The sequence below is a fragment of the Hyaloscypha bicolor genome (genome assembly GCF_002865645.1).
Source record: "Hyaloscypha bicolor E unplaced genomic scaffold K444scaffold_189, whole genome shotgun sequence".
Lineage (NCBI taxonomy): Eukaryota > Fungi > Ascomycota > Leotiomycetes > Helotiales > Hyaloscyphaceae > Hyaloscypha > Hyaloscypha bicolor.
In genome coordinates this window covers 1,229,465-1,251,862 of record NW_020194691.1, presented here as the reverse complement: position 1 = coordinate 1,251,862, position 22,398 = coordinate 1,229,465, and the positions used below count along the sequence as shown (strand labels likewise).

Sequence of the window (22,398 nt, the reverse complement as noted above, 5' to 3'; positions counted from 1 at the left end):
GGGAAGAAGCAAGAAAGTGGAAAGTAAGAGAAGAAGGATTACCTGGCTGCGTAGCTTCTTCCTCCATCTCGGGGATGGTTGTAGGAAGATGGTGTTGTTCGGGCAGCAGATCTGCAGATGTTGAAGATCTGAAGAGGGGAGAACTCGTTCACTATTTGGGGTGGCGGGGTCAGTTCGAGGTCGAATTAAGCTTCAACTTCAGCCAGGCATCGACGCATATCTCGAAGCACCGACAAGAGATACGACTCACCATAGATCGAAACGGTCTGAGCATTAGAGGGTGTGAGTCGTGCCTAATCGAGGGGTAGAGGAACAGGGAGACGGAGTGGTGAGGACTCGGAGGCTCCTGGACACGAAAAGACATTCAAAAGATCGTGAGAGGCGGGAAAGTGTCTTCAAAGAGTGGCAGATGAGTGTGGGTCTTCATCTAAGATCGTTAAGTCGTGAGAGCATCAAGGTGAAGCTTGACTATCGGCGCTGTGAATTTGGGCTTCAGTAACGGTCCTCCCAGCAACCACAGGCGAATTCATACATATTGCCTCTCCGGCACACAACCTTGCCCTGGACGGGCCCACCACAGCAGGCGATTTTGCAGGGCAGACACACAAAGGAGACGTGACTTGATGGTGTCATGCACACGGCCTGGAAATATATTTGTGATCACTCGAGGGATGTTTCACAGAATTGATTTAAGCTCTCCGATCTGTTTTTCCGGCCCGGCGCGCTAGGCTGCGAGTGGGGGACAGGGGTTCATCCCGTTCTGTGGGGCGAGAGGGCAACCCGAACCATGGGACGTTATGTGTTAGTGTAGGGCAGGGTTTTAAGCGGTGAAGGTCAAAACACTAAAGCACTCGAGCACCAAAACACCAAAAAACCCAAACCATTTGAAATTAGACATGCAACTATATCAAAATTAAGCTAAGGCCCGTAACTATTATAGCTAGTATATAAAACTAGGTAATATACTAAGATGGGCTAATTATTATTACTACAGGAAGCTGTTTCCCCAGCAAGCTACTAAGGGAGGCTACACCAAGAGTAATATACCGGATTGTACGACTCGCACAGTTGAAGCAAGGCGGCAACCGAAAGGAGTTCATGAGGATTGTGCGATTCGTACAGGAGGATGCAAGAAAATGGCTTTTCGGGTTTGTTACAGCTCGCTTGAGCTCTGGTATCTTTGGGGCATGCTCACGAAGAGAGATTGGGCCATTCATAGTTCTTCAAGCTTGCCTTTCGATGCGTTTCGTGGGCGCACCCCCATTGTAAGGAGCTGGAGCCATGCGGCGAGAAATCCGATTCGATGATCGTGGAACTTCACACCTTGAACCGACCCAGTTGTGAAGGTGGGGGAAACTGGAGGTGGCGTTTTTTGAAGCTCCCAGGAGAATAAAAGTATCGGTAAAACAACACACCAGCACAATTGTCATATCTGTGATGTTAAAGGAGCGAAAGTTGCAAAGGCCAGGAAGCACCTGAAGCAATCGAGGGGCTTACTAATCCGGGCATTCCAAGACATGCCCAAGCCAACCATCCTCTACATTGGGGAATCCATCAAATACAACCAGAAATTTTACGAGGGCGAGTTCCTCTCCAGATTCAATGTCATCCGAAGCGAGGAGAAGGATCGGGTCTGCTTCATTGATGCCCTGAAAACTAAGAAGTAATGAACTCCCACCAATCTACTCCCCGGGCTAACAATACCCAAGATATGGCGATTTTTCTGCCACCCACAGACCACACTTCCAAACCGAAGGAGAAATGGGACAATGGGACGCCAAACTAATTCCCCTCCTCCCACCATCCGTTCGAATCTTCGCCAGAGTTGGCGCAGGCTTCAACTGGGCAGACACCGACGTCCTCGGCCAGCACAAGATCTGGTACGCCAACGGCGCAGGTGCATCCGACGAAGAAGTCTCCGATACAGCACTCTACATGATCCTCTCCATCTTCCGCAACTTCACACGCTCGCAATTTGCTGCTCGAACCACGGACCCCGAGATCTTCAACGCCACCCATAAGCTGATACCTACGATAAGCCATAATCCGAGGGGGCATATTTTGGGTATTATTGGATTGGGGAATATCAGTAAGAAGTTCGCGTATAAGGCGAGGACGGCCCTGGGAATGGAGATACATTATTTTGATGTGGTGAGGGCGAGTGTGGATGAGGAGCACAGGCTTGTTGCTACGTTTCATGCGTCGCTGGATAAGTTGCTGAAGGGTCGCGGATTGCATATCCCTCCATACAACTCTGAATGCATATATACAAGATCTGATAGATGCCAGAGCTCTTGCATTGATGAAGCCCGGATCTAGGGTACTCAACACAGCACGCGGACAAGTCGTCAACGAAGATGCTCTTGTCGCTGCGTTGAAGAGCGGGCATATCAGTGCCGCTGGTCTGGATGTGCATTACCATGAACCGCAGGTGGCATCAGAGCTTGCGGGGATGGCGAATGTTACGCTGACGACGCATATTGGGGGAGGTGCGCTAGATGCGAGGATCAATTTTGAGCTGAATGCTATGAAGAATGCCCTAGCTGTTAGACCAGATAGGGAGTCCATCGGTGAGCCGTTGACGCCTGTCAATGCGAAAGCGTTTAATGCTGCTTAACTCAATACGAACCTTCTTCTTGATATCACCAGTTGTCATGATTTTCATTTCTTATTTTCCTAGAAGATGTCTTGCACGACAGCCAAGGTGGTGTTGTCCGCTTCGTGAGCTTTGTACGGCTCCATCCCGATGTGTTGCGGGACCTCCGCACTTCTCTCCGCGAAGTGTGGAGTACTCCAGGAACAAGTGTATATTATCTCCACAGCACCAATACCCCGCAACATGTCCTCCGTACTTCTCTCCATACCACATGTCTCTCCGCAGAGTGTGGGATGGTAGCTTGGGCACAACTCTGGGACTTGAATGTCATAGTCCCAAGATATATCTAGTTTTCAATGACCTCTCAAAGTCATTACTATCGCCTTCTTACTTCTAAAGTCGAAAGGACAATATTGATCGCATCGATACCGCAAAACAGGATGTCGAGGCAGTGGAGAAGATTATCCCGCCGTTAGTATACCTCCCACTTCCAGAGGCGCTCCAGCATCTGAACGAAGACGACATCTCAAAACTCAACAAGAATTTAATGAGAAGATTGGACCGCACATTGATACCAATTGTAGTTCTGCTATTTCTGCTGAACATTCTGGATCCGAATAATATTGCCAATGCGAAGATTGCTGGGTTGCCAGATACATTAGGGATCTCGAATTCTCAGTACAATACTTGTCTGATGATCTTTTATGTCGGATGTAAGTGGACATGCCATCTTTACATCGGATCCTTGCTGATGTGTTACCTTAAATGTCATTACGCAATTGCCGTCCAATCTCATCATTCGCAAAGTGCGGCCCTCGATTTACATATGCTGCGTTATTCCAGCATGGAGCATTGTGTCTATGTCACAAGCTTTCACTCGGAACTTTGCTGGGCTGTCTGCGTCAAGATTCATACTTGGACTGGTTGAAGGTATGGACTCTTGCTTACCCTAAACTGCAATCTTTGCTGACGGGGTAGCCCCGTTTCTCCCTGCTGTCTTTTTCCTGATGAGTGGTTGGTACAAGACTCGCTACACAGAAAAGGGCAGTGCCAGAGGCCCTGACAGATGGGAAATAGGTCTTATACTGGAGTTTCTGGATTCTCATTGAGGGGGTATCAGCTTCGAACGATTAGTCATGTCCTTATGAGGTTAGGAATCAGATGGCGGAGGTGATGCTTGTGGACTCAATAACCAGCAACGCACGGCAAGACCCGGGGAAAGGCGCTCTGCAGGTAATGAACCATGCTTCGGGGTCTGGAGCGATCCCATTTCACTGCCGGCTGTCAGATTCTAATCTGGGCCTCGCCCGATGGCGACATGATTGAGAGATTGCGTCTCGATACAGTACCTTTCCCGCAGCAGAAAATCATCTGTTTCAACTATAGCTATTCTTGTGGAGGGGCGTTCAAGGAGTTGTCCAGGCGAATCCAAGCCAGCAATCATGATTGGTTGCCCCCCCTGTTTCTTTGTTGGAATCCCGCTTCGCCTCGTCGGCTGCTCGGATTCGGAAAGCTTCCATTTCTCATGCGACCACCTTCCGGTGGAACGAATGAATGCTCTCGAATCAGTCTCCAAACCCAACACGGTTTCTCATGATTGTTGTGGCTTCGGATTGGAGGTGTTCCAAAGCTAGGCTTTAGTGTCTCGGGATGATCCCAGCAAGCACGAGGCATCCCGTCTAGCCCTCCAGATTTCCCCTCCAAATTGCTTCTGTGAGGCAACCTTTTAATCCTTGAAAAACAAATGCTATGGCGTCTGTCAAGCGCTTGTTAAAAATAAAAAAACTGACAACATTGTGAGAATCAGATTTGACATCCCCAGTCATCGCAAACGTTTCTTGGTCTGCGTTGAGAACCCGCATATATTCAACGCAGAGCTAGCACATTGTGGCTGCGCGCCCCTCCAACCCCAGATGGACGAGATGAAAGTGAAACAGGGGGGGGACTACCCATCTCATTCCCCGGATTGTCGCGATGTTGTTTAGTTGATACAGTAATATGCAGAATCAAGATGCTTGCCAAGGTCGACATGTGCGGCGACACCGCCAAGACACTACTGGTAAAGAATTGGCCAAGACACTACTGGTAAAGAATTGGGTGCGGCACGGCTCCTTTCGCCCAATGGTTGATATTCAAAGCTCTAGTGGGTTCACGGTCCCTCCGCATTTGCATGAAGAGATCTCTGGGAGTCTGGGTCTCGGGACCACGCTCGCAGTATAAGGTTGGGTCGAAGTACGGCTCCCGCGCTCCAACTGTACTTGTGCATGCATAGTGATCATGTCTACACCTACTGTCCCAGTCTATTTTGAAGAAAGCTGGGCAATACTGAGCAGTATTGGTTTGACCAATGTTTTATTTGGCTTGATGGTCATTGGCATCACCTCCCTCTCACCGGTCTCACTCGTTCCGATTGTCGTTTCGGTTGCTGGTTCGTTGGCAAACGGACTCTGTTACTATGCTTTCTACGCAGACTATCCCAAGACTGGTACTGTTATTGCCGCGGCGATTGCAGACGTGAGCTGGCTGGTAGCTGGTACCCTATCTAGGTTACATATTCTCTGCTGATTCAAGTCATAGATCCAAGAAGCGGGGCTATCCTTCTACAGTTATCTGATCCTCACGCGAGTCCTCCAAAATCGAAGTCGCGTCATCTTTATGTGTCTTTTCTGGACAATAATGGCTGTCCTCCTTACCATCCGCATCTTCATCCTCGCGAGCCGCGCAAAAGATATCCTCGATGGAAGCACCAACCGCCAAAATACGATTGATCACCTTCACGTCGGCTACTTCAGCTCAATAGCCCTCGTCGAATGTATCAGCGCCTTCTTCCTCTTGAGGAAATTCGCTTCGGCACGCCGGACTTCGATAGAAGCTTCTTCAACCTCAGGACTCTTCAGCTACTTGATGAGGAGCACGGAAATCAGACTTGCGACATTAGCGGTCATTGGCTTCTCTCGAGCCATAACATATTCGTTCCAAACGACGGCTCAGAGCGCTACCACGACCGCTTCTCAACTTGACAGATTCGTTTATACGTTGGAGTGCATGTTTCCAGTAATGCTATTGTATAATCCTCTCCCACACTGGCCCTTATGACAATGCTAACCTTCTCAGCATCGACATCCTAGCCTCAAAGCTCGTCGTCACAAACCACATCCACGAGAGCTCATCACAAAGTCGCAGCCGCAACCTCAACAATGCTTCGAGTCGCAAACAGAATAACGGTCTCTCCGGTATCTCCATGTATCCAATTTCCCACGTCGAAACTAGAGTCGACGCCCAAGGTGGAATGTCCAGCTCGCAGGAGCGGATTTTCCAAAGTACGGTATCACAGGCTGGGACTCATAACAGCAACGAGGAATCCCAGGAGTTCCAACAGAAAGATGGTGTGATCACAAAGACGGTGGAGTTTGACTTTCATGACTCTGCAGCTTGATGATTCTAGTAGATATGTGTCTTAGGAGTTAGGAGGACAAGACGAAAGAATAGCAAATACGAAGGTTGTAGACGCTGGATTGGAGACCTATCTAATGCATTGTTGCCTCTATGAAAATGCCGATTTCTGTAATCAGGTTCGTCTGTATTCCATACAGCGTGAACATTTCCTCCTGTGCTCCGACAATATTCTATCCCAGGACCAAAGCAACCCTAGCACCATGCCATGCTCAAACTCCACTATCGTGATATCATAACGCCACCCAAGCCCCTCCCTCCACTCATCTTTTCCCACCCCTCCTCGTACTCATCTTCTCGATCTTATCCCTTCCCGGCTGATACGGCGCGGCGACCCCCAAATCATGTTGTCTCCTGGCCCCCTCCCCGCCACTAATAAGTTGCCCATCACTGCCAACCTTCATCGGGACCCCCTCACTCGGCCGCTCAAGCTGATCTTTATGTATCTTATCCAACGAGTCACCCACAACCGCATACTGATTCCAGTTCACCGGCGGACATCTCACAATATTCTGGGGCGCAGGCAACGTCTCCCATTTCTCTCCCGGGCCCTCCCTCTTCCCTTCTTTCCTAACTTTCTCCCCTTTCCCCTCCTTCCCATTTCCATTCCCCTTCCCCCCTCCCATCTCCACATCCCCATCCCCATCATCCTCTTCCTCACTCTCAAATTCTCCCGGCTTGTACAACGGATCAGCACGAGTTCTGACCACGCCACTCTCAAGCGCTTGTCCAAACGCCGCCGGATCCCTCAAAGCCCTCTCCTTAATCCTCTGCAGGGCCTGGATATCCTTAACCGCATTCCTCGCTTGTATCTGCAGTATACTCGCTGCGCTCTTTAACGCAAGGACATCGGGATTCTCCTCGTAGGTAACGGTTGTGAAAGGTATAGGAGCCGGTTGCGGGATCGAGGTTTGAGGTGGTTGGGCATGGGTGTAGGTGGAGGTGGGGCGTGTTTGAGAGGCGTTAGAGGGGGGAGTGGTGGTGGCTAGGCGCGCGGAGGAGATTGTTGGTGTTATTGGGGAGTAGGGAGGTCGGATTGGGGATTGCGAGCGTGAACGTGAGGGGGGTAAAGCGACGTTGGGTGAGGCAGAGGCGCTGAGTGATGGCATAGTGTGGAGTGTAGTATCTGGAGAGGAATGGAGGAATGGGGAACGGGGTGCCTATCACGGGTGAGATGCGGCGTTGAGTGAAGGGCGGTGAAGAATTCTGCCGCGGGGTACTTTATCACGTGCTCGAAGGAGAGCTCCCGCCGAGATGAACCACGAGCCTCTTGAACATTCAGCAACATTCATTTATGAATGTTCCCATGGTTTAAAGAAATATAAAGAAAAGAGGTGCTCTCATTGTTCTAGAAAACTTTGAAGCATTGGCTACGAGTCATATGAGTAAATATAGATCTCCTCCTCCATTCACTAGAGGCTTATTATTCCACTCTGGATTCAGAAATAACTTTGGGAAAGATGTTCGGAGGCTCTGGTAATTTGATATCTTCTTCTTACGAATTGTGATCCAAGGAATACGCAAATTGAGTCCGCTGCTGCATTTCATTTTTCTACGTATTGTAGCATTCAACAACCGCCTCCTATCACTTGGACACTTCAACAATTTCAAACCATCACCAAATTTGCTACGGAGAGAAGTGAATAAGTGGAATCAAGAGGTGGGAAATACCACAACCTTTGGAATTGAATGATCTCAGCTGTTGATAAGGAATTGTTATTGTGAAGTGTTCTGAGTGGGGAAAATCAAGAGACATTGAGCCCCAAATCTCACTCTCAAGCAAACATTACAACGCTCATCTTACATTCAAAGCAAGTCCAAGTAGCAGTGAATGGTGTAGTGTGATATTGAAATCGTCTCAAGGAAGGTCAATTGATTATTACGCGCAAGGATTAGCCCCTCAGACACCAGCCCTGTGGTAGCAACCCAGCCCCCACCAATGAAACGATGTACCAACTGCAACATTCAGTCTACTTTGGTGATGCACATGCGACGCCTTCAGTTTTTTTTGGGGGGGGGGGGGGAGGTATTCCCGGTGGTTGGAATAGTCCCTGCCGTTGGGGTAGTCCCGGTCGTTGAGGAACTCCCGTGCAGCCCCTCCTCCCAGGTACCAGCGCCCAGTATCAGTCAACTTCCCGCTCGCATCAAGGAACGCCGCACTCGGGCCCACCGTGGTCTCGTTACTTCGGAACGCGCCAAAGTGTGAGTATTTTTCAACTTCAGGGCGACCATCAAGCAGCTTTATGTGTATTTAAAGTAGGCTTGACTATCCGCAAGTGATGCGTCGCAGTACGCGAATTCGATGATCCAGAGCTTCTTGCCGGGATATCTGATTCAAGTCAACGGCGGATCTTGGCACTAAATTGAGAGGAGAACTCACGATTTAAGAGTCTCGTTAATGTTCGCCGTTTGGACATGCTTCAGTGAAGTCCTTCAACCAGGCCACTCCTGACGCCATCGCAGGAGCTCCGACTTTGACGCCCATTTTCTGCAAGGGTACAAGTTACCGCGGCCACGCCTGTGCTGCATCACTAGAAGTCATGAGACTCCCCCGTGCTCCCAATTTCCATCTGTCTCATTAAAGCTCAAGGCGTGGGTGGTATTTCTCCTGCCCTTGATGAGCGCCGTCACTTTGGAGAAGAACTCACTGTCTGAAGCGTTTTTGGGAGGCCAGATCATAGGGGCAAATTTAAACCTGGACTGGGGAATGCTGGCAAACTGAGGTGATGGTTCGATGCATAGTTGTAATACCAGCTGAGACTATCTGACGGCGTCCAGGTCTTGTCATAATTCGGGTGCGTGACGTTAGGAGTAAATATAAGACCACGTTTGTGAGAACTTCCAGTAGTCGGTTAACTAGATGCCGATGCCGTAATGGCGAGATACAACCGCGGAAAAGAGTTGAATAGAAGAAGCCATTTTGGCAGCTGCAGTCGGTGGAGCGAAAACGAACTAGATTTTGAAAGAACAACAATGAAACGAGCGAGAGTACTTAAACCACCCTTCAATTGCGCCGTCAAAAGCCAACATTATATTGGACAGCACGTCGATCTTGGCACAGTGGATATTTCAGGCTGAAAATTAGCGATCTGAGCTTTATTGGGTGTCGTGGGAGCTTAGTGTGGCTGAGACTGCAAGGCTGCAAGGGAAATGTCTCACAAGGTCCGTATCGCGAGATCTACCATACTAATGTAAGCATGTCAGCTAAATATACGTGGGAACAACTAACGAAAGGCAATTCAAATGGTGGCATTCAGGGAAGCAATTCGGCTTCGTAATTCCGAGGCAGGAAATACTTGGCGCGAAAAAGCAGCCCGAAAATGGAATATGATAATGGAAATGGAATTTTATGCCGATCTCTCAGTGGTGGAAGTCTCTTCTCGAAGTTTCCCCTTTTCAACTCGCTTAATCTAGTCCAATTCTCTTGCTGTAACCGAGCCGAGCCGAGCACAGTACAGCACCAGGCTCCTGATACACTGCACTTTTAACCCATCCGAGGACGAATTGCCAAGACTCAACACCCCAACATTCACTGTGATTTAAACCTGCATCAACTTTCTTAAGGATAACGATCGCTATTTAATCTCACGCGAGAGAAGTTCAGGAAAAGCTTAAATTTAGTATTAGTATTAGATAAGGCGATTCGTAATGTTGATGTAAATAGAGATGCTAATATAAGGATTATTAGGAAGTAGTTTCGAAGTTGTATTGTTGTTAGTGTTACGCATTGTATAAGTACTATCATATGGATCTGTTGTAATTTTAGAGGGTAAGAAGCTGGTTGAGTTTAGGGGAGTTGAAGGCATACAGGTGTGTTATAAGCGGCCAATCACGAGCTTGAATACTATGTCACCAATGTGGTCTCGTATTTGACTTTCATTTGAAGCAAAAAATTAAGATTCGTTATCAATTACTGTACTTCTGCTCTGGGCACATTGTTGGGAAGAGCGTGGCAACCATCAACTGATTCGAAGCAAATGCACCAGTCACCCTGGAATCGGTTGGCTTCGAAAAGTGAGAGACAAGATATATGGTATTCACGGGCTACTGCCCCTCGCTCTCTCTCTGCGCGGTTTCAGCCAGACTACGACTCATCCCTCAGCGATGTTTTCCAAGACTTCTCAGAAAAGCTACAGCAGGAATGTGGCCTAGAGAACCTCCTGTCTTGGTCATCCGCAGGGTCAGATATGGACTTGCCTTCGCGGTGTGTCAACCTGTCAAGCCAGTTTGTTAGAAACCATATGCAGCACTTGAGACGGAGAAATGCAAACCTAAATCAGCACTTCAATCACCGTCTAATTCATAATAGCAAGCACCTTGTTTGTGAGGGGGTTATGCTCGACACGCTTGAATCGGTAAACGATTTTCATCTCCGGTCTTCGGATTTAAATGAAAGATCTATAGCAAGGGAGAATATCGACGATGTTGAAGACGAATTTCGAGTAGTTGAAGACCATAGACTAATCAACTCGCTCATCGACACTCTGCGAATGGGCCATCCACGTCGCTCCGGGCCGTACCCATCACTCTTTGCAATCCCTTGGACCGAAATGTGGGGACACACCGGGTTTCCAGAAGAAGGGGAACCCGATTTCAGAGTATTGAACTGGACGCGATTTTGGGAGGATGTGAAATTCGAAGGCTACTTGGGCGTTTTCGACAAGTTCCGCAAGGCGAACGCGACGTTCCGAGTCCGTGGTCATTGGCTTAAAAGCTTTTTTCCTACATGGATGCCATGTGTCGGACCCTACCGACAAGAGGCGGCTGAGGAGAGATATAAATTCGAGATGAAATATGAATTCGAGATGAAATACTTGAAGAGATGGAGCAAAGACCGCGCAAAGATTGTAAAAGACATACGACTAGCAGCAATTTCACAGGTTGATAGAGGCTTGGCAAACACGGCCAAGGGTCACCTGGCCTTGGTTCCAGCGACAGCCAAGAAAAGGGATGTTATTGCGATCGTAGCCTGTTCGTTTCCAATTGTTTTGAGGCGGAAAGAACGGGGGTATGAATACATCGGAGAATGCTATCTGCACGGCTTCATGGACGGCGAAGCCTTTGCTGGAGACGAAGAACACGAGGTTGAAGAATGTTCCATACAATAGGGGCCGTCAACACGCGGATCGACATATTGAAGAAGGCACTCGCCAGCACCCAGACAACTGCCAGTGTGAGACTCTAGGAGGTATCTCTCGCACTATGAATGAACATCCATGCAGCCATTCCGCTTCTTCTCGCGTACTTGCTTCCACAGCTCGAGGAAGGCCAACCAGATTCATGATCAGACTCAGATCGAGATGGATCCTTCCATAAATCCTCTCCCCTTACACGAGCCAGTAGCTGATCCATAGTATCGCTTAAGCTGATCAATATTATCAATTAGCGAGAATATCCAGATACTGGAGTTACGCTAGCCGATCGCTCTTCTTCCGGCAGAGGCATCGCCACAGGACCGTCTTCCCTCACAAGAACACATAGCTTGCCAAACTTCACACACATCTGTCACGCGGATTTTGAATCAGTGACGAATGGGCTTCGCTTTTTGCTCATGCCGAGTACTGTGGTTTTAGAACATCTCGTCTCGCTGATGTTAGTCTTGTTCTTCTAAGCCATTCTCAGTCCTCGCGGCTGTGCCATCGCGTAATCTGATCATCTATCATTGAATTGCCCACTTCCACCCAAAATACGATGCAGCATAAACCCTCGACTAGGCGTTGCTTGTCAGAGGTTTTAAGAGAGCGGGGCATAAGTAATAGAACCAGAGAGACAGTTGTAGAGGCAGCTTAAAATGCCTCTGACCAGTTTTAGCATAAACGTGCAATTCAAGCAATATCCCACTAGTTTTTAAACGATTATTAACAACGGGACAGAGAATAATAAAGGGTTTTAATACCTCGCTATCGAATAGATTCCGAATTAACCCCTCTAAATAATAAAAGCTATACCCCGAAATGAACATAAGGAACCCAATGCAATAATTCCGCCTCCTCCTCGTCGCATGAAATAATATCTCTCAACAATCTATCATCTTTTGGATCGCTATAATTTACGCTCCGGCCACCCGAATCATGCTCCCCCAAGAACTTATTTTCCTTCCTAATTAATCTACTTGCGCGTCCAGTATCTACTGGCGTACTAAGCCAACGATCTCGAAGCTGCCGGGTAGCATTATGAAGTCCACGACAAACTGATTCATCTGTCATGTCTCCATCTCTTATGCCTTCATATGTAATTTTCGTTATGTCCACGCAGATCTCGTCCCTAACCTCCCATAAAGTACCAATAACATGTCGAAAGCCCGCTAATTGACATGCTGTAATCAGATGAATACTTTCGTCAAGGTATTCTTTCCCTTCAATTCGACCGGTTCCACAAGCTGACAGATAAGCAAGAAAGGGGGGGCGTTCGCAAAGGTTGATCTCTAGCAAGTCGGCCACTCTAAGTGGATTGTCTTTCCAGTTCTCGAGACGTAAATGGCTTTGGGAAGGATCTTTGACATCTGTATAACCATGGCCAGCAAAGTGAAAGATATAGCAGTCTCGCAGGTGTAATAGGACGTCTTCTTTGCGTCGATCTGGCTCTATAAGCTCAAATGACGTCGACTTGCAAAAAACTTCCCGTATTACCGCTGCCTCTTCGGTGGCGAAAGGGAGAGATTTGCTACCTGGTGTATCCTCCATCGCAACAATTAAGACCTGTTTGCTGGCGGAAGTCGATTCCTGGTGGCGAAGCCCGTAACCTTGCAACACAGATCTGATAGAAGGACTATATGAAGACATAACTCTGTCAATCACAGTTTCATTAGACGTTTCAGTATGCCGACCTGCTGCATGGAGTGGAAACCTGCTTAGGGGTCCAGTAGGAATCCACCACACATGTGGCCAGCGATCATGGAGCGGAGGTTCAGTAAATCCAAGTGCGTCTAGAATCGGACCAGTAATATTTTCCCAAAGCCATTCTAGAACGCTGCGACGCCCAAAATTGCCTTCTCTAGCCCTCTTCTCAATCCCTTCTCTCGAGATGGTAGGTAACGGCAAGACGCGTAGCTCCTCTCCAACGAAAAGAAATGCATCACAGCGGTAGCTAACATTGATAACAACGATAGGACCACCTTTTGTAGCACGACTGTAGTCGATTTCATCTGGTGCTACAGGGAATATCAGACTTCTGGTTTTTGCTCGAAAATCCGAAATCAGTGAGTCAAGTTTTCTGCTTGCATCTAGGTGACGAGTCAATTTGTGTAGAGCGGATTCGCCTTCCTCATAGAGCTCGGTTGATGTCATGCGGCCTCCCAAGGGAGTCTCTAATTGATCACGGAGGCTCAGAAATTTCTTCCCAACTTCAGGGCGAAAGTCCGAGAGCCGTGATACAGAGATACGAAGTTCATTCATGCCAACGGCAGCAATCACACGGCCTTCTTCAAGATGCTGGATCGCTTCAATAGGCTCACGTCCAACGCTTAACGTTACAGCTGCAGCATCCGATGCGAAGCCGGAATGTTGTGAAAGTAAGGCTTGTCTCTCCGAATTCTCAAGAAACCGCGGTGTCATCCCTCGAATCATTGGTATGGCTTCGCAGACAATACACCAAGCCTCGTGCCAATTCTTGCCGAGTATCAATGTTGACACGAGCTTTTTAGCAACATCTAAACTTTGTCCGATAGTGGCCCCAGGGGAGTCCCAGAAGGCTTCACTATAGGATGCAATTGCCGCCTCAAGATCCGAGTTGGACTTTGTTGTGTTGTATTTCACTTCATAGCAGTATGCGAGGACAGAGAACATTGAGATATGATCTGGGTGGTCCGCCGGCGTCGCATTAGCAGCATCCTGAAAGAGCCGAGCTGCCATGTTTATATATGTCGTTGTGCCAACTTTTATGTACCCCTTCATGTAGCAGAGTGCCAGGTCCGCGAGTCGCATTGCCCTGCCTGGTGAGTCTTGCGATTCAGAATCCAGGGCAATCTGGAAGCTTTGAATTGCTCCTTCGAAATCTGTTTTTGCTTCCATTATTTCATACTTCTCAAGGTATGCCTGCCCCAGGCAACCCAGGGTCGCGGCCAAGAGGCGATCATCCAGACATATATCGACTGCATCTTGATACACCTGCAAAGCAACTTCAAGATTGACTAGGTTTTTTGTGATGTCATACTTGGCGTGATGGGCGGCTCCCAGGCTCTTAAGATAGTCAGCCTGGATTGGAGAATTCCGATCTGTGATGTCGGCAGCTTCTTGGAATAGCTGGATTGCTGTTTCAATATCGGCCATATTTCCGAAAGCTACAAATCTGTCCCTTTTGAGTGATCCCAGCCTTTCAAGTCGAGCCGCACGGTCTGGATGGTTCTTCGGTGTGCCATCTACTAAATCTTGATATAGCTGAAGTACCATCTTAAGATCTCCCAGGTCTCCCGTAAAGCAGAACCTCTCATCATACAAATAACAAAGGCGGCGGAGTGCAGAGACCCATATTAAACCACATCGTGGTGCCGCATCAACAACCTCTTGGAATGAGTTTATTCCGTTGTCGAGATCATATTTATTCCGTGCTCTTGCGTTGGGGTGACGCTCTGCAGTGTCTGCATTTCTTTTCTCAAGATAGAGAGCTTCATAGCACTCTCCAAGGCAATAAAGTCGAATCGGTTTCATTAAGTGTCCATTTGGCGTAGCGTCAACTGACCTTTCACACAACCATGCGGCAGTTGAAAGATCCTTTACTTCTCGCCATTTTTGGATAGCCCCCTTTTCAAAGCGTTCGAAATGCTCAGCTCCAAGGTAGTGCAGTCGAGTAGGACAATCCGGAAAGTCCTGAGGTACAATGTGGATGGCTTCGTTGTCTGTTTTCCTGGGGGTGACTCCATTTCTCGTTCCCAAGTGCATGCTATAATAACTGGCACTTACGTCCTGGTGCCGCGCGGACAGCAGCGCGATGTTGTTCTTTAATACATCCAGAGCTAACTCAGAATCATGCTGATATTTTATAGCTCGCTCGAGATCGGCCATAGCTCCTTCCCTCAAATATTTATCACCAAACCACGCCGTAAGATTGCAAGCACACCAGGACCGGTTGCAGTAGTCTTCTAGAGACTTCCCCAGCGAGAGACTGAAAGCTTGAAGGCCAAGATTGATGCATTCGTAGAGATCAGGCAGTCTTCCGGTTGCCCAATACCGGCTGTGAAGTGCTTTTGCAAGCACCACTAGATAGAATGGCCGTCCTTCATGGTCAATTGTCGCTGTGTCTACAGCTCGTTGGCCAAGACTGACGGCCTCCTCAAGATCGCCCGGGCGCTCTATCTTCCAGAATCGTTGGAGGAGCCCCATTGCCAGACAACATAGATGCCATGGTAGGTCTGAATGACCTTTTCGCGTTATATCGATAGCTTGTCGTCCAAGCTGGACAGCTTCGTCGAGGTCAACCAATGATCCTGTACTATTCAGTTCAAATGCGAGGTTGCTCAAATACCGTGCTTTGTTCGGGTGATTCTCCGCCGTCACTTCCAAAGTCATCCGAATATCTTCAATGATTCCGGGAGCATTGTCCTCATCAGGAAACCCGAATACCCATCCGTCACCAAGTCCCAAGTAGCAACAAATTCTGGTGTGGTTTAAGTGATAGAGCCGGAACATTGCAGCTCGAGTTCTGGCTTCACGCACAAGTTTGATAGCCTCCTGGAAGTCGGCTTTTGACCCTGTCCTTATATGTCGCTCACATAGCATCGACGCAAGGCTGATCCAATAGTAGAGGCTGTGATCTAGCGGCAGCACCTTCTGCACCAATGTCATGGCTTGTCTCCCAAGTCGAATGGCTTCCTCAAGATCTGTCATTGTACCTACTCTCAGATAGCGTTGGTACAATCCGATTCCAAGCCTCTCCAAAATAATTTCCCAATTTAGGCACCCATTGGGCGTTGCATCCGTAGCTTCCCGCCCAAGATTGATGGCCTCCTCCAGGTCCGTCAAAACGTTTGTGCTCTTGTACTTTTGTAACAGGCCGTATGAAATATTACTTAGAGCTTTTGCTCGATCTGGATCATCTTCCGACATCGCGTTGGCTGCCTTCTTGCTGATGGCAATTGATTCATCCAGAAAGCTCCTTGTTCGCGTGATGCCGTATTTACGATAGTACAGTGCCCCAAGATCCGGTAAATATTCAACCTTTCGCTGGTCGCCATCTGGAATCATTTTAATTGCTTGCGTCCTAGCCTCAATGGCCTCGTCAAGCTCGGCCATGTTCCCCGATATCTGGTGCCGACGGGAAAGTTGAACAGCTCGGGTAACAAGATTTGTGGCTCGGTCTGAGTCGTTGCTAGTTGTATCGACTAACTGAGTTAAGATTCCGATGGCTTCGTTGATCGCGGTCGGGCTTTGTGTCTGGTCATAAACTTCACCAAGGTGGGCGCTCAAGTCGGCCAAGTCCGAATTATTAGGCATCATATCAACTAAAAGCCTCTTAATTTGGACAACTTCCAGGAGGTCATCCAGTTTCCTTGCCTTTCTATAGCGGATGTACAGCCTGTTTCCAAGCTTACTCAAACTCCCAACTTGATTTATGCCTTTTCCAATAGGAATAATGGCTCCTTGCGTAGCCGTTTGAGCCAGTAGGGCAGAATCGGCTACAGCGTTTGTTTTTTCAGCCCAGTACGTGCTCATAAGTGAACGGAAGCCTCCAGAAGTCTGTCTGCGATTGCTGAAGAATATAATATGAGCTTGTTGACTAGCCATTTTGATAGATTCGTCGAGGTCGGCCATCGATCCGGCTTTTTTGTACCGCTCGAGAAGTAGATGTCCAAGAAAATCTAAATTCTCAATTTTTGCCCCGGGAGCCGCAACATTTGTCTCGGGAGTCTGTCTTATTTCATTGACTGCTTGTCTGGCAATGTGAATAGCTTCATCAAGGTCAGTTAACGTCTCTTTCGTTTGGTATAGCCTGAACAGCAGATCCGCAAAGCTTGCCAAATGCATATTCAACTTCTCAGAAGCTCTCCCAACAGCTTGTCTTGCTAATTGAACAGCCTCTTCGATATCGGCTCTCGCTTTTGTCTTGAGGTTACGCTTGCCAAGAAAAATTGACAGGTTTCTTAGCAGAGAGACAGGAGTCGTGCCATCGAGCACTAAATCGAGTGCTTGTCTAGCAGATCGAATAGCTTCTTCAAGATCGTCCATGGCATCTGTTTCGCAGTAGCGATCGTAATATCGAGCGCCCAGAGCATTCAACCAGTCTGACCGAACCGCCGAGTCATTTGGAAATAAACTAACTGCTAACCTAGACACTTGAATGAGTTCCTCAAGGTCCACCATCACTTGGTTCCTGAGATCACTCTGCTGATCTATCACTTCATCAACATGTGTGACTTGATCGGGATCTTTGAAACTAGGATCCACTCTTTTGCTAGCTTGCATAGCTCCCTCAATATCTACTAGTAGTAATGCTCTCTTGTACCGCAAGTGAAGCATATCTTCCAGCTCTTCCAAAATTACAACTTGATCGAAACCATTCAGAGTAATATCGAGAGCACTTCTTTCTAATTCGATGGCTTCATCGAGATCGAATATTTTCCCCGTGAGGATATATCGGTGCTTCAGTAGACTGGCCAGGTCGCTCAAATGTATAGCTTGACGTAGTGCCTTAGGAGTTATGTCAATAGATTGACTTTTTACTTGAATGACCTCTTCGAGGTCAGGCATAGCGTCCGTCGTAGAATATTGATTGGCTAGAAGAATCCCAAGTTCGGTCAAGCGTTGGGCTCGATCTGTGTGTCGTTTTGGCGTTTTGTTAACCGCTATTCTAGCAGCTTGAATGGCCATCTCGAGATTCTCCCTCTCAGTACCACTAACCATTGTGTCCGTCATAGCCACAGATGATTCCAGTCTTATTGTCCGACACCTCGAATCCGAGATTTCGAGATGAGCCATATTCAAAATCGCACCTCCCTTTCTTCTAAGACAGTCCTATGGTAAACCGGCTTGGGAGGTTGGGTGGAGCCTGATGAGACAGTCTTCTAGCAAGTGAGCTTTTGCTTAGAGAAGCTAGTCGCGACTCCAACGAAGGATCGAGGACGTTGTGATCCTACTGAAGTGGAAGCCTTCTTGTATTGCGTTGGACGCATGTACGTCCTAGGGAATGGTCTATCGATTTAGGCCGCGTTTTTCAACTCGACTGTCGAATGTAGATGGCCCGTTTTAAGACAGTTGCTATTAGAATGGCCGGAGTTTATAAGCCAAATAATGATTAACAAAAGTAGCTTTCAGCGAGGGAGAGGGCGTGATCGAAGGAATGTTCCTGTGTTGTGGCACGAGAAGGCGCAGAAAGGTTAGGTTTTGTTGGAAGGCTGACATGTTGTCACAGAAAACTGGGTGCCTTTGGGTGCCTCAGGAAGCGGTTTTTGGTGCCTCAGGGGGTAGAAGGTTTCACTGGCCAACCGCCCAAACTACTCAACCGCCCAAAAATTAAAATCTTAATTCCTATTAAATACTAATACTTTATAGTATTCTCAATCCCCTAATGGCTATATATTACTTTAAAATTATATGGTATTACTAAAATCATTAATTTAGTAGTATTTTTAGTATTTTTCTACTAAATTTTATTCTACTATCTCTATCTCTTACTAATTTCTATATAATTAATTAAATATCTTATATAATATTCTAAATTCTTTAGTAATATATAGCTTAATATAAGAGAGTATATTAGAAGGTTTTTTATATTATTATAATAATATTTCTTATTAAATTTTCTTTGGGATAAGAAGTAGTAACTTGTATTTAATAAAGTAATAAGCCTAAATTTAAGTATCTAATTCTTGAAATAAAGAATTGCTTATATTACTTAAATATTTAATTATAATTTAGGTACTATTCGATTTTTTTATTATAAAAGCTCAAATATTAATTGAATTTGCTATTATATAGTAAATCTTATATTTTTTTTCTAATTAGCTAGAGCCTTTATAAGAATCTTATTATAAAATAGCCTTCTTTTATTTCTTTTTCTTCTAGTAATAATAATTTCTAGAGGCTTAATTATCTTATTAACTAGCTTCTTTATTCTTTTTGTTTTCTGTCTTATAGTTTTCTTAGGAGATTATTATTTTAAAAGTAAGGAAATAGTTAATTTAGTAGAAAGGAAAAGTATAATTAATTAAGGCTTTATTAGTAATTAAGGAATATTAGGAAAATTAATTTCTAGAAGTATATATATAATTAGAAGGCTTTTAAGAAAAGCTTTTAGTATTCTTAAAGCTTTTAATAATATTAGTTTACTAAAAATATATAATACTATTATATAATTATAAAATACTATTTATATAAGTTAGTAAAGTTATTATTTAGAAATAGGAATTATAGTATTATAGTATTAATATATAATTCCTAAATCTATTAAGTTTAATAAGAACTAGCTACTAGTTAAATTACTAATATAATACGAGATTATATAATTATTACTTATATCCTATTACTTCTAGTTATTTCTATATTATATAACTATATTATATAACTATTAATAATTATAGCTATACTAATACTAGAAACTTTCTAAAAAACTTAAAAAACAGAAAATAGTACTTTTCTTTAATTATATATAAATTCCCTAATTCGGCCTAATATTAGATTTCCCAAATACTTTATATATCTATATTACTTTTAAGGTTTTAGTTATATATTAAAGGCTGTGGCCTTTTATATATAATTTCCCTTTTTATAATATTTTCCTATTTTATATATTTATATTCTCTAATCTAGTCTAGTACTAGATATTTAGATACTAGATACTAGATACCCAGATACTCAATTTCCTAATCCGGCCTAGTACTAGATACTTAGATACTAGATACTAGATATTTAGATATTAGATATTTAAATACTAGATATTAAGGAAATCTCTATATATATTTTCTTATTTTATATATTTATTTCCTATTCTATTTATATTTAACTTATTTCTCTATATCTAATTATATAGTATTTATATTAATAAGGTATTTAAAGGTATTTAATAGTTTTAATTTTATTATAAAATTAGTAGAATTTAATTCTTTCTTAATTTACTTAATTTCTATAATCTCTTATTATTTATATATCTAGTAAAGATATATTATATTAATTACTAAATATTTCTCTCAAGTAATATCTAATTTAATAAAGTATTTATATAATAACTTTAAATTTATATAAATAATTAGTAGTAGTTCTATTTCTAGTATTTTATTAATTATAGATTTAACTAAAATATCTATATTAAAACTATAAGCTATATTATAAAGTTATAAAGCTAGAATACTTCTAGTAACTTTCTTATATTTAGTAAAGAACTAGTAAATAATATTAGTATATCTAGTTCTATTTACTAGAATTAGAATATATCTAATTTAGGAAAAGAGATCTCTATTATTTATAAATAAAGTATTTATAAAAATAATTAAATATAAGAACTTTTTTATTAGCTTTATAAATCTTAGTTCTCTAGTAATATTCTTAATTTATTATTAAATATCTTTATATTAGTTTCTAAGAATTTAATAGCTTATATAATAATTAATAAGTTATATAAAGCTTCTAGTTAATAAACTAATATAATATATATTTTTCTAGTATATTAGGTAATATATTAGTTCTTAATAAAAAGATCCTAATAAATAGTATTTCTATTATTTATAATAGTAGTATTTTTTATAAAAATAATTTAGAGATTTTTATACTAGTATTTTTATATAAAAATAATTCTAGTAATATTTATATAAATAATATCTTTATTAAACTTGAAATTATAATTAATAGTAAGGTATTTATACTTTTTAGCCAAGAACTTAGTCTCTTAAAACTTTAATTATTTTGTTTTTATAAAATTATTATTTCTAATAAATAGGGTATTATTAGTTTAAAGGCTAATAATTCTAAAGAATTACTTATTATAGAAAAGGCAAGAATTATAAATTAATTATTTTATAAAAAGCTTATTAATATAATAGGAATAATAAGTCTTAAATTAGTAGTTCCTAGCTTCTAGTATATTATATAATAGTTTTATAATTTTTAGAACTAAATTATTATTTAGATTTAGTTCTCTAGTAAGTTTATAAAATAGATTAATATAAAAATTATAATTGAGTAAGATTATTAATTAGATATAAGCTTATAAGATATTATATAAATATAGCTTTATAATATTTATTATTATAATAATAATATTAAAAATAATTCTCTAGCTAATATATTAAATAATAAGTAATTATATTAATATTATATATTTCTTACTATTATTATAAGCCTAAATAACTAGTCTCGATTTCTTAAACTCTTTCTTTATATTTTTATTCTTAATTTTATTAATAAACCGGGAATTAAAGATATATATTTTCTTTAATATCTAAGATTTAAAAATAACCTTAAATATATTCTTTTTTAGGAAACTAGTAATTTTAACTTAATAAGAATTCTTATATAGTTTATTATTCTATAGAAATACTATAATATCCGGGATCTTATAAGAGTATTCTTTATTATATTTTAGTAAAATAATAGGAATTATAAAAGAAATTATATTTATATTACCTTTAACTTTATTATTAGATTCGAGAATAGGTTTAGGTTTAGGGCTATTAGTAATAACTTTAATATTTCTTATATAAAAGGGCTTTATAGAAATTAAATAAAAGATAATATTACTATATAATAAAGCTAGTATATAGTTCTCTCTATTAATAGCTACTAGCTTATATAGTTTATTCTAGTTATTAGATTAATTAGTATTTATTTTATATTAAATAAGAATATTTGAATTTAGAAATAGTTTATAAATATTAGTAATACTAGAACTATTTTGGGTATTTAAAGTATTTATAATTTAATATCTAGCTTAAAGCTTCTGAATTTCTATTATTACTTTCTTAAATATTACTAATTATTATAATATAATAAGTAATAAAATATTATATTTAGTTATTTAAAATAAAGTACTATAAACTAAAAAAAATTAAAATAATATTATTAAGACTTATAAAGTTATTAATAGCCTTAAAAGCTATTTAAAATATAGTATTCTTATTAATTCTATTAACTTTAGTTATAATAATAAGATAAATATATTAGATTAGGCTATAATAGTATTTTATAATTCTAATAGAATTATAAGCTTTTATAGAAATAATCTTAATCTTAGTTCCTATAGTATTTATAAATTAAGTAAACTACTTTCTAGTATCTATTATAATCTAATTAGAAAAGCCTAAATAATTATTAATCTAATACTATTTAAGTATATTTTAGATATATATTATACTAATATTCTAGAGCTATTAACTAGTTTAATATCGAGTATTTTTATTAATAATATAAAATATAAACTTACTAGAA

General features: G+C 42.5%; 6 protein-coding genes across 6 annotated transcripts; 4 read left to right on the top strand and 2 right to left on the bottom strand.

Annotated features, from left to right (window-relative positions):
- Positions 1 to 1,517: 1,517 nt before the first annotated feature.
- On the top strand, positions 1,518 to 2,617 carry K444DRAFT_648747 (2-ketogluconate reductase; the record flags this gene model as incomplete). Its single annotated transcript, XM_024885498.1, has 3 exons — positions 1,518 to 1,663; positions 1,710 to 2,192; positions 2,224 to 2,617. 3 exons carry the CDS (start codon positions 1,518 to 1,520, stop codon positions 2,615 to 2,617), a joined length of 1,023 nt encoding a protein of 340 aa, XP_024726771.1.
- A 508-nt stretch (positions 2,618 to 3,125) lies between these two features.
- K444DRAFT_604822 (uncharacterized protein) lies at positions 3,126 to 3,954 on the top strand. Its single transcript, XM_024878828.1, has 3 exons — positions 3,126 to 3,363; positions 3,404 to 3,526; positions 3,575 to 3,954. Exons 1-3 carry the CDS (start codon positions 3,144 to 3,146, stop codon positions 3,703 to 3,705), a joined length of 474 nt encoding a protein of 157 aa, XP_024726770.1. The 5' UTR covers positions 3,126 to 3,143; the 3' UTR covers positions 3,706 to 3,954.
- Positions 3,955 to 4,873: 919 nt separating this feature from the next.
- Positions 4,874 to 6,032, top strand: K444DRAFT_577081 (uncharacterized protein; the record flags this gene model as incomplete). Its single annotated transcript, XM_024877563.1, has 3 exons — positions 4,874 to 5,122; positions 5,174 to 5,661; positions 5,711 to 6,032. 3 exons carry the CDS (start codon positions 4,874 to 4,876, stop codon positions 6,030 to 6,032), a joined length of 1,059 nt encoding a protein of 352 aa, XP_024726769.1.
- K444DRAFT_622468 (uncharacterized protein) lies at positions 6,017 to 7,187 on the bottom strand. The gene has a single exon (XM_024882108.1). It carries the CDS (start codon positions 7,156 to 7,158, stop codon positions 6,313 to 6,315), a length of 846 nt encoding a protein of 281 aa, XP_024726768.1. The 5' UTR covers positions 7,159 to 7,187; the 3' UTR covers positions 6,017 to 6,312.
- Positions 7,188 to 10,854: 3,667 nt separating this feature from the next.
- On the top strand, positions 10,855 to 11,157 carry K444DRAFT_548605 (uncharacterized protein; the record flags this gene model as incomplete). The annotated part of the gene is made up of 1 exon (XM_024876385.1): positions 10,855 to 11,157. One exon carries the CDS (start codon positions 10,855 to 10,857, stop codon positions 11,155 to 11,157), a length of 303 nt encoding a protein of 100 aa, XP_024726767.1.
- Positions 11,158 to 11,921: 764 nt separating this feature from the next.
- Positions 11,922 to 18,009, bottom strand: K444DRAFT_577076 (uncharacterized protein). The gene is made up of 6 exons (XM_024877562.1): positions 17,035 to 18,009; positions 15,811 to 16,368; positions 15,150 to 15,528; positions 13,462 to 14,405; positions 12,181 to 13,383; positions 11,922 to 12,144 (listed from the first exon to the last, which is right to left on the bottom strand). The coding sequence occupies exons 1-6, from the start codon at positions 17,956 to 17,958 to the stop codon at positions 11,992 to 11,994; spliced, it is 4,161 nt and encodes a 1,386-aa protein (XP_024726766.1). The 5' UTR covers positions 17,959 to 18,009; the 3' UTR covers positions 11,922 to 11,991.
- Between the last annotated feature and the right edge of the window lie 4,389 nt (positions 18,010 to 22,398).